Below are 12,090 nucleotides of genomic sequence, written 5' to 3'. Positions count from 1 at the left end.
ATAAGATAGAAAAAAAATTTTTATTACTAAAAGGAAAATAAATGGAAATATCACTGAGCAGTTTATACTATATAGTACCATAGCATTCTGACTGGATTGTGGATACATTGAAATGTTTTTCAATCAGGATCATCCTCCAAGTATTCCTGTTCATTCATGTCTGCCTCAAATTGCTGGTAAATACATAAAATAGTTACTTGCTAATCAATTTAATGCACAATCCTTTTCTTGCCTCCCTTCTTGTGTCAGGGTGGGCACTACACATTCTTATCCTAGCTACATTTTCATGTATCTTCAGGAAACATCCCATCTGAGACTAGCTTGCGAATGTTTAAGAATTGATTATTGTGCTTTAGTGGAGACTATATTGCTTTGTGTTTTATTCAAAAGCTGAGAATCCAACATGAATGATTCCAAGTCAGACCAATAATATACAGTGTACTCTCAGCTACTGCATGTGATCAATGTAATAAAAAGTAAACCAAAGTTAAAGTAGTGTCTTAGAGCTAAATGAATCCTAAAACAAATCCAAGCACTGCAGGAAACTCTAGTTGATGCATAAGTACACCCAGCAGTTTGGTATCAAATGATATCCATTCATGAGCCAATGTATTAATAGGTATCAGTCTGCTTATATTTACCAATATAAACTTGTACTCAAGAGAACACTAACTAGCCTATATATGTTTAAATTTACCAAAGTGATTTCTATGTTTTGTCATATTATTGGAAAGTACAAGTATTATTCTGCTTTGATAATTTACAGTTTTCTGTATTACATCTAATTTTTAAGCCATTAGGTCATTTAACTAACAGTACCATGTAACTTAGAGACCTCTGTTGACATTGCAGTCAGTAAATAATTGTGATGTCTTTGAAAGTACAAAGATAAACAGTGTTAACAATGTTAACTTCAAAGTTGAAATGTTGAAACATGTATAATACTCAAAATATACAATTCATTATAGTCAAAGGAACATGAAAGAATAAGCTTGTTTCATCTTAAGACAAGAAAAGCAAACAAAAATTCAGAGATCTTACTCATTTAAAACTTTGGGCCATTCACACACATATCAATACTTTGCTGTTTCTATGTAATCAAGCCCAACATGGTTATTTACAGTGTTCATTTCACAAAGATAATTAAGTATGTGCTTACCTGGCAAATAAGGGGAATTTTGCGCAACAGCATCTCAAATACCTTGGGAGGAAGTGTGTGTCTGAAAACTTTCAGAAGTTCCTGTGGTTGCCCACACACCAAAAGGGCATTGCTGAGATGTTCAACCCCCATTCAATGCTCCCCTGAAACAGATTTATAAGTTTAGAGCAGAATTTTAAAGCTCTTCAAAATATACATTCTACAAATTACCAAGAAAGCACCAAGCACTGAAACTAAAAAAGCACATCAAACTAAAGACTATTTAGGGGACTTCCCTCGTGGTCCAATGGTTAAGAATCCGCCTTCTAATGCAGGGGACGTGGGTTCAGTCCCTGGTCGGGGAACTAAAATCTCATGCTGTGGGGCAACTAAACCCACGTGCTCTGGAGCCCAGGCACCGCAACTGCTGAGCCCGCGTGCTCTGGAGCCCGTGCACCAGAACTAGAAAGAAGCCCACCTGCCGTGACGAAGAGCCCGCATGCCGCAACGAAAGATCCCGCATGCCGCAACGAAAGATCCTGCATGCCACAACAAAAGATCCCACGTGCCGCAACTAAGACCCGATGCAACCAAACAAATAAATATTAAAAAATAAATAAAGATTATTTAAACAAGTCGCAAAAAGAGTAAAGAGTATAAAGGGGAAAATGTTGAGCTGCCAATTAAATAACTTTCCGACCCAAATTACTATTTAAAAGTGCACTCTTGAATTGGAAATGTTCATGTTCTGCTATTTGGGTATGCAAGAGGGAGGTACTGAGTTTTTTAAAAAGGCTGGGGTCTGCTGTTACTGATACAAGTTATCTTTAACTCTACATATGTGATCGATGAAGTATTACAGGTGAAACATCTTGATGTTCTAGCTAAATGAGACTTTTAAAACATAGATTGTATTATCAAAGAGCTGAAACAAGATTTAGTGTAACATGGATTACATATCCAGGGGAAGAGAAGAGATTTATGAAATTTAATTTCTAGGTGGTTTTAATTTTAAAATGAGTTTTAGGATGATTGGCTGTAAAGTAACTAAGAATGAAAATTTGTGAAGAGTGGACATTAATGATAGAGTCTCTCTTTAAGTTAAAACATGTAATCACTTAGTCTCACTACCTCGTTTTAGGAAACAGGCAAAGATCAGTGAAATAATTTAAGGTTTCAAAGCTAATTAATGCCAGAATTAGTAACAGAACCTAACTTTCTGAACCTTGAGACTATAGTGTGCTGCCTCTCTTCAGGTGTTATGTAATAACAGAAGTTGACATTTTGACATATTTAATATAACTAAGTAGGAAATAAACACTTTGTATCAAACCTTTTAAAGAAAGAAAAAGATATAATAGTGCCTCTCAAGTTGATGGAGCTAATGTAACCTAAAAACAATAATCAGTTTGGTTAATTAGATCAACCAACCAATAAATGCAATCAAATCAGCTAATCAGAAATTTCTCTTAAAACTTTTGGCTCTATCGTCCCTCTGGTTATATAGACATAAACACAACTGAGATGGCTACAGAACTACCTGGCAGCAAAGCAGGAAAAACTGGGGGTGGTGGCAGAAGGGAGTGCAGAAAACTGAGATTACAGAAAACTGGGTGACAAATTATTGCATTAGAACACTGGTTCTCAACCAGTGTACTGTAATAACCTAGGGAGGTTTAAAGAATACTGATGCCTATATATCTGGAGAAAACTATAATTCTAAAAGATACATGCACCCCAATGTTCACTGAAGCACTGTTTACAATAGCCAAGACATGGAAGCAACCTAAATGTCCGTCAACAGAGGAATGGATAAAGAAGATGTGGTACATACATGCATTGGAATATTATCAGCCATAAAAAAGAATGAAATAGGGCTTCCCTGGTGGCGCAGTGGCTGGGAATCCGCCTGCCAATGCAGGGGACACGGGTTCGTGCCCCGGTCCGGGAAGATCCCACATGCCGCGGAGCGGCTGGGCCCGTGAGCCACAAGTACTGAGCCTGCGCGTCTGTAGCCTGTGTTCCGCAACGGGAGAGGCCGGGACGGTGAGAGGCCCGCGCACCGCGATGAAGAGTGGCCCCCGCTCACCACAACTGGAGAAAGCCCTTGCACAGAAACTAAGACCCAACACATCCAAAAATAAATAAATAAATAAATTTATTTAAAAAAAAAAAAAAAGAATGAAATAATGCCATTTGCAGCAACATGGATGGACCTAGAAATTATCATACTAAGTGAAGTAAGTCAAAGACAAATATCATATGATATCACTAATATATGGAATCTAAAAAAATGACAGAAATGAACTTACTTACAAAACAGAAATAGACTCAGAGAAGACAAACTTATGGTAACCAAAGGGGAGAGGGGGATGGATAAATTAGGAGTTTGGGATTAACATATACACACTACTAAATACAAAATAGATAACCAACAAGGACCCACTGTAGAGCACAGGGAACTATAATCAATATCTTGTAATAATCTATAAGGGAAAAGAATCTGAAAAAGAACAGATATAGATAAATATATGTATAACTGAATCACTTTGCTGTACACCTGAAAGTAACACAACATTGTAAACCAACTATACTTCAATAAAAAAAAAGAAAAAAGAAAAAAAAATTCTGATGCCTGGGTCCCACCCCAGAGATTCTTATGTAATTGGTTTTGGGTTTGGTGGGGGATTTAAAGAATAAGCAACCAAGATGAGAATTTCAGAAGTAAAATATAGTAGAAGTATATAACCCTAAAAGTGCTAATTAATTTAGGGGCTCACAGAAATAATGTTAATCACCTTTGAGAGAGAAAAATTTAAAAACTCAAGTTTGCAATTTTTGTCTTCATCATCTCAATATTTGTAACATTCACCTCTAAATCTAAACTATTACATGATAGCTCTTAAACATAAAGTAAAAATAAAATGTAATAAAATAGTTGTTTTATAACTCATAATTTTCCTCTCCATATTTATACTATCCCAGCTCAAAAAATGTTAAAGCTGAAAGGTTCTTTGTATTTTAATTGCCCCTATATCCAGGGAGTATCCTTAAGCAGTTAAAATTTTTTTAAGTTTTGATTCATACAACATTTAGTCATTTGGAAAACTCATTTACTTAGAATTTTATCTGACAGTAAATAAGGTGTTCTTGTATTTGGCTTTGCTTCTCCATCTGCCCACTTCCAAGACTGCAACCAAAACTAACACTAACTATAACATCGTGGAGCTGGAACAGTGTAATAAAGTGAAAATGCTGGGACAGTTTCTTAAACTGAAGCAAGTTGGTTAACACATCTAGTTAGTTAAGTTATCTGACATACAAATACCAATCCATAAATATTTCTCAAATATAAATTATCATAAATAACTGCTTACAACAGAATGTTTACATTCTTACCTCTGGATAACCAAAGTTCTCCCATTCGTACCTCTTGCAGAAAAAGTTGTTGTAATTTTTCAATCTTTGCTGGATCCCACAACTAAAAGAGTCACAGAATATTTAACAGTAAGTAACAAATGTAAGGTATATGGTTACTCATCAAAATTATTTAACTTTTTATTTATTTATTTTGTTGCACTGGGTGTTACTTGTGGCAGGCGGGCTCCTTAGTTGTGGCATGCGAACTCTTAGTTGCGGCATGCATGTGGGATCTAGTTCCCCGATCAGGGATCGAACCCGGGCCTCCTGCATTGGGAACACAGAGTCTTACCCCACCAGGGACCACCAGGGAAGTCCCTTAACTTTTATTTTAAAAGCACATCTTGACTCTAGTCTCTAAACCCAAGCATGACAAATGCAGTTGTTCTTTATATTTAAGACAATTTCTTAAAATGGAGTTATAATTTCAGGCGACAAAAAAAAAAAATACACAGCAGGCGATGGCAGTGACTTGTCATCATGCACATTTGATGGCCTTCCTAGATGGTACCTTGTTAAACCAGCACATCCAGCGTCTGCCAGGCTGCAGCCTGGCCAGTTTTATTCTTCAGCTTCTCTAATCCCTTGACACCTGGAACCCTGATTACCATTTTATATCAGCTCTTGTACTTTTCAATATACTTTCATGAGTTATATTGCCATTTAGATCTAACAACTCTGAGAAATAAAGTCAGAAGACTAGGGTAATTTCTTAAATTTAGCCCATGTTATAATTAAAAAAAAAAAAAAAAGTTGAAGCTCCCTCCTAAAACAAACACATGAAAAAAAATGGCATATTCAAGTTTGGTTGAGATGTTTGTAATAACTTCATCCATATTTTACCCAGCTTGCTAAGTACACATAGGAGAAATCACACTGTAATCAACTATAACAAAGGTAGTTTTCTTTGTATGTTGCAAACCTATTTTCTTGCCTAGGGTATTAACCGTGCTTGTTGATTTAGCAAAGAGCATGGCGGGGGCTGGCCGGGCAGCTGGTGATACTCAGAAGGATGCTGTGGTTTGCTGCAAGCTGGTTCACGAAGGTGACGAGGTTCACAGGATGGCATCATCACTGGTACCATGCCAAGGGCTGGTCTTTAAAGCTAAAGTGGGCAATCCCTAGCCCAGAGTATCAACTCCACTGCCAGTCACTTCAGCTTCAGTCTTTTCTATCCAGAGAGTTTTTCTGTTTATTTTCCCCAAGAATTCTCTTTTTTAAATGGCATAAACCTGCAGATGAGATCATATGTTAAGCTTTTATCAGCAAACATGCTGATGATGACTAACAACCACAGGTTTCATTCAACAGATACTTAGTGAGCCAAGAGCAGGACCCTCTAAGGAGAGCTGGAAGGGGAAGGAGAGCAAGACTCCTGTGCCCATCCCCATGGAGCCCAGAGTCTAACCAAGAGAAAAGACAAGTATGCTTGAGATCAGTAACACATTAACAACAAAGTCCAATGTCTCTGGGGCTCATGGTACATTCCATCTGGTTGGAAGATCAGGGTAAGTTTCTCATAAAAGATAGCATTTGAGATGTGCAGAAGCTCAGTGAAAGTCTGATGAAGAAAGTACAAGTGACGCCAAACTGCAGGGAAAAATATCAAGTGAGCTTATGTAGCTGGATTATGATAGGGTGCATGGAGCAACAATAATAATTACCAATTACTGAAGGCCAGCTATGGACTGAAAACTTTCCATGTATTATTTCTAATCCTTAGGAAGATAAGGCTGTCAATACAGAAGGCACCCATGGTGCCAAGTCCTTGGTGCCAAGCTGAGAGGGTTCGTCTTTCATCTGCAGAGTAGGGAGCTACTGCAAAGTGTTACATATACACAGCTGCGGTTTAGAAGGAATTTACTCTGAGAGCATAAGAGGCAGTGAGACAGTTAAGAAATTATTACAGTATCCTGGGTAAAAGGTGATAAAAGCCTGAGGTAGTATAGGAGCAATGGAAATAGAAAGGGAATAGGGTATGAGATAGAGAACAGAAAAATAAGGGGATTGTGGAAGATGAGGTTGATATTTAAGCAAGATGAGCTGGGTCACAGCAGGGAGCCTAGGGCTATCAGAAGCATCACAAGGAAACAGAGGAGGAGGAACAGTGGCAAGCGACGAGATGATGAATATACTTCTGAACACACAAAGCTGAGGTGCCAACAGAGCATCTAGGCTAGAGTCTGGCAGGCAGGCAAAATTTGGGGCCCCAGGTCTAGAGCAGTACACCTGAGATCACTTATGGAGAAGGGAAGGAGCTTCCAGGGAGATGAGGGATGATGCAGAATCTGAGAGCAGCGTTTCACAAAGGGTGGGCTGAAGGAGCTATTAAAACTGCAGTTTTCTTGGGCTCCACCCAGGCCTAGCAAATCAGTCTCTCTAAGTAGAGCCCAGGAATGTGCATTTTTAATGAGCTCCTCAGAAGAGTCTTATAAATTCTTAAGTCTGAGCATCACTGCCCCCATAACCACTGGGCTACCTCTGACCTCCTAAATCAGAATGGCTGGTGCTTGGGTCAAATAATCTACATTTTAACAAACGCCCCAGGTAAATCTAATGCAGATTGACCACAGACCATACTTTGGGAAGCAAAAAGGGCCTGGTGTGAGGAGGAAGAGAGATCCTGGAAGTAGGAAGAGACATCTCTCTGTGCCTTAGTTTATTCATCTATAAAACTAGAACAACAGAGTGGTTATGAGGATTATATAAAAGAACATTTGAAAAATCCTGCTTCTGCCTTTCCTTCATTTGAAATAATCCAGGTCTTCATCATTTCCCACCTAGACTGCCACTGATGTTTCTGCCTTTGACTTCCCTCCTCCACCCCATACTCCAAAAAAAAAAATTGCATCCATTCTCTGAAATAAAATCACCATCACTGGTTATCCGCCACGACAGAAAAATATCAAAACTTTTTGGTTTGGCATTCAAAGCCCTCCACAATAAGATACCAAACTGCCACTCAGCTATCTCTTTGGCCACAACACTTTAAATATTGCAATTTCATAGTCTGTGCCTCTGCACGAGCTGTTTCTCTCTGCCTACAATAAACAATATTCAACAAATGTTTGCTAGGCGCCTACAATGTACCGGACACTGTTCTAGGCACTGGAGAGACAATGGAGAGTAAAAACACAGAGAAGGTCTGCCCTCATGGAGCTGATTCTAATAAATAGAAAGCATTAATCAAATAATCACACAAACAAATGGTGTAACTTCAACCATGGATTAGGGCAGTGAAGGAGAGAGACATGGAGCTGACCCAGGCTCTGCCCCAGGGAAAGCATCTCTCTCATGCCCAGCCATGGGTACTCCCTGTCCTGCTTTCTTAACTTTGTCAATTGTACCTTTTTCTCTAAGAGACTCCATCTTGAAACCTCAGAAATCTCTGACTCCTGCTCTCCATGACCCTTTCATCAGTCAGCAAGAACTATCTATTCTTTCTGCAAAATTTATCTCACATCTCTCATCACCGGTTGCCACTGACACCACCGCAGTTCAGGATTTTGATTACCTCTCACCTGTACTACTGCAATAACTTTCTTTTCCTCCACTCTATCTAGCACACTCCTGCTTGATGTAACCTAAAAAGTTTTTTTCTTTCCTTCTTTTTTAAAAAATTCCTGAATTCAGAAATCTTCAGTAATTCCCCCATTGAATCTGAATTCCTTAACCTGGCCTTTAAAGCCTTCTCCAATGCGGCCCCTACTTAGCTCTCCAACCTCACCTCCCACTATCCCCCACTGGGACTCCTTTGTCAAACTGATTTACTGAATAGGCCTGGCAGATCCCCCATTTTGCACCTTTATGTACATTCAGTTCCCTTCATCCTGAATGTTGTCTCCCCTGAAACCAGGACCCAAATTTAACACATCCTTCCACACTCATTCGATGCCACCTCTTTTCCAAAGTCTTCTGTGAAGAACTGCATGCTCCAAAACAGCCACAGCAATATTCCCAGAGCCAGAGGCTATTTCCTCTCCCCTTGAAATTGAGTGGGCCTCAATGCGGTAGAAGTGGCACCACCTGGCATGCTCCCACATGTTATCTCTCACAAATATATGTATAAATACATATATACAGTTGACCCTTGAACAATATGGGTTTTAACTGCCCAGGTCCACGTATACGTGGATTTTTTTCAATAAATAGGCACTACAGTTGAATTGCTGTTGGTTGAATTCTCAGATTTGGAACCACCGATACGCAGGGCCAACTATAAAGTTATATTCAGATTTTTGACTGAGGGAAGGGTCGTTGCCCCAACCACTGTGTTGTTCAAGGGTCAACTGTGTGTATCAACACACACACACACACACACAAATATATCACACACTTGCTTGCCCAGTGGGACCCATCAACCACACTGTGAGGAAGACCATGCCACATGGAGAGGATATGTGTAGGTGTTCTGTGCAATAGTCCCAGCTAAGTGGCCAGCCAGCATTAACTGCCCAACGTGTGAGGGAGTGAGCCTTCAGATGACCCAGCACCTAGCCCTGGGGTCAACCTGGCTGAAGCTGAGCGGAGCAGAAAGGTGTGATCCCCACCCAGCCCTACTCAGATTGCAGATTCAGGAGCAAAATAAGATAATGTTTTAAGCCACTAAGGTTAAAGGAGCAGTAGATCCGTAGAACACCTCCATGATAACCCTGCCCTGAAAGTGATCCTCTACCTCCTCTGTGCTCCCGTTACGTGGGGGGCAGTCTTCCCCCTCCATTGCTAACCTCTGCCACACCTAGAACAACGCCTCACACGTAGGAAGCGCTCAAATGGGCGTCGACCGACTGAATGAATGAAAATTCATGGAAGGACCTAAGAACCCTCTGTTTGAGAGGTGATGTGTTAGTTAAGTTGGACCGATTGCTAAGATGATTGTGATTATCTTTAAAAACAACTCATCAAATTCCATTTTGGAGAAAAAGAGGATATGTTCTGCTTTTGAGCAAGAAGAAAGGCCCAGTAGGACAGGAGCGGGCGGTGCGGCACTGTCACCCGGCCGTGGCCCGGCGGCGGTTTCTAAGTGTCTGGTGCTGCTCAGGGAGGGCAAAGGCTCCTCTTTCTTCTTTTTTATAAACTAAACGGAGCGCCTTCTCCTACCACGTTTACTGTATAGCTGCCTTTTCACGACCCCAAATGGTTCTTCCTCTGTTCCCTTCCTTTCGCAGCGGACAATAAAAACTAAACGTAAGTTGAGCGGAAACGGGGTGAGGGCAGGCAGAGAGGCGCTGGGAAATGGCTGCTCAGGAAGCGGCCTGAGACCCTGAGGCCGAGCCGGCATCTGCATCGGCGGGAGGTTACTCACTGTAACGCCACCTCGACGTCTCTAAAGCACTTCTCCTGGGCGCCCCGTCCCTCAGCCTTTTGCTGCTGGGCTCTTCTTTCTGCAAACACAACGTGGCACGTGCTGGTCGGCGGCCGTCCCCACGCCGGCGTGCGGCCCCCGGGCCTTCCGGCGGCGGCGGCGGCGGCGGCGCCCGCGACCCGGCCTCGCTCCGTGGGCCCAGTCAGCCCCTCCGCCACCGGCCCGGTCAGCGCGGCCACCGGCCCGGTCAGCGCGTCCGCGGCCCGCCCAGCCCGGCCCGCCGCGCCTCCGCCGCCGTCGCACTCACTTTCGCGCAGGCGGAGCTTGAACGCGTGGTCGCCACGCCGCTTCCGGTCGAAGTAGACGCAGTAGCCGAGGAAGGCGACGGCGCCACAGGCCGCCAGGCCCGACAGGAGGCCGAGGACTGTGCGGACGTAGGGCATCCGGCCGCGGGCGTCCCACGAGTCGAGCGTAGGGCGCGGGCCCGCCAGCGCAGGGAGCCCGGCCGGCCGGCAGGGGGCGTCGGCGCGGCGCCCCTCCCCGCCTCGGGGCTTCCTGTGCGCCGGGCCGCGGGCGGGAAGAGCTGAACGTCGACGCCTCGCACCTCGGCAGGCGGATAGAGGAGGAAACCCAGGGTCCTAGAGGACGCGTGTGGGAGGCTCACAGCCACTGAGTAGCAGAGCTCTGTTCGAACCCAGGTCAGTCGCGCTCCAAATTACGAACCCCTTACCCAAACGCACCCCAGCCCCTCCGCCTACGACGCCCATTCAGGCAAATCACAGCATGTCGGGAATCTGGTTAGCTGAGGCTTAGGCCTCTGTTCCCTCATCTGCAAATTTGAGTCATAACTCTGGTCATCTCCTAGTTCACAGTACTGCCCACCGAGCACCTGGACACTTGTCCGTATTCCGCAACCTGGTATGCTTTGTCACCTGCAAGAACCCAGCAGTCCAAAGTCCCCAACCACCTTAGCTCAATAGCAGGAGGTAGGAGGCATGTTGAAGTAATAATAATAGTAACAACAATAATAATTTAGCCTAGAAAAAAACGTTAATTTGCTGGTCTGGGCCGGGCCTGACAGCCAAAGGTCCCAGAGCAAAATCAACTCCAAGAGGCCCGTGACACTTACTAGACTAGATGCTTTCTAATACTTGCCTTATTCAGCAGACATAGCAGAAAGGAAGTAAGACTTTATTCCAAATATCAGAGATTTGATTTTATACCAAGCCAAAGAGAAGGCATAAGCTAGGTAAGGACCTTCTTTTTTTGTTTGGTTATTCAGTTGCTACTTACGATTTCCTGGTATTACTACCATGTGCATAGCAAGGTGATCATCTCTGCTGTGACTTCCACTGGGACTGAGAAGCAGCCCATGCTCTCACTATTCAAAAGTTAGTCGGGGGCTTCCCTGGTGGCGCAGTGGTTGAGAATCTGCCTGCTAATGCAGGGGACACGGGTTTGAGCCCTGGTCTGGGAAGATCCCACATGCCGCGGAGCAACTAGGCCCGTGAGCCACAACTACTGAGCCTGCGCATCTGGAGCCTGTGCTCCGCAACAAGAGAGGCCGCGATAGTGAGAGGCCCACGCACCGCGATGAAGAGTGGCCCCCGCTTGCCACAACTAGAGAAAGCCCTCGCACAGAAACAAAGACCCAACACAGCCAAAAATAAATTAATTAATTAATCAATTAAAAAAAAAAAGTCGGTGTAAGTTACATGCATGTAATTGTTTTCTTGAGTACTGTGTGTTTCTTCCTATAACTCAATCTTCTATTTGGGAGCTTGGGCTATTGTCAAAACCTGATTATAAACGCAAACAGAAGATAGGGTAGCATCAGCATCCAGTGTTACTGGTGATCTGGGAGTGGTTTTAAGCTCAGAATCCTGGTGATGGGTTTAGTCCAGCTCCAAACGATCTTTTTCTAGGCTGACTGCTCTTGTCTTCTAATAAAACTACTCTACCTGTCCCCCACTTCCCATCCTTCACTTCCTCTGAGCTCATAGTTAATCCCTGTGGTACATGGAGAGGGGTGACGCCAGGGAAACTGTGGAGACTAGCAGGGTGTTCAGGGACAAAGTAAACAGTGACATGTAAAGGTAGGAGAACTATTAAGGCAAATAGAAATAAACAGCTCACTGAAGTGAAATTGCCACGGAGACCATGCCATAAAGTAATTGAAAATTTTTCAAGCAAGTTTCTAAGGTAAGGGTAGATTTTTCTTCTCAAA

The 12,090-nt window shown here is 43.0% G+C and overlaps 1 protein-coding gene across 1 annotated transcript; it reads right to left on the bottom strand.

The window, feature by feature from the left end:
- Positions 1-119: 119 nt before the first annotated feature.
- TOMM20L (translocase of outer mitochondrial membrane 20 like) lies at positions 120-10,307 on the bottom strand. Its single transcript, XM_036842464.1, is given in 5 exon segments — positions 120-173; positions 1,160-1,302; positions 4,538-4,619; positions 9,881-9,942; positions 10,171-10,307. Coding segments are annotated over 5 exon segments (477 nt in total). The 5' UTR covers position 10,307.
- Positions 10,308-12,090: the final 1,783 nt, after the last annotated feature.

This window comes from Balaenoptera musculus, chromosome 2, assembly GCF_009873245.2.
Source record: "Balaenoptera musculus isolate JJ_BM4_2016_0621 chromosome 2, mBalMus1.pri.v3, whole genome shotgun sequence".
Classification (NCBI taxonomy): Eukaryota; Metazoa; Chordata; class Mammalia; order Artiodactyla; family Balaenopteridae; genus Balaenoptera; species Balaenoptera musculus.
The sequence above is the reverse complement of the archived record's forward strand: the minus strand, read 5'-3'. Positions and strand labels throughout refer to the sequence as shown.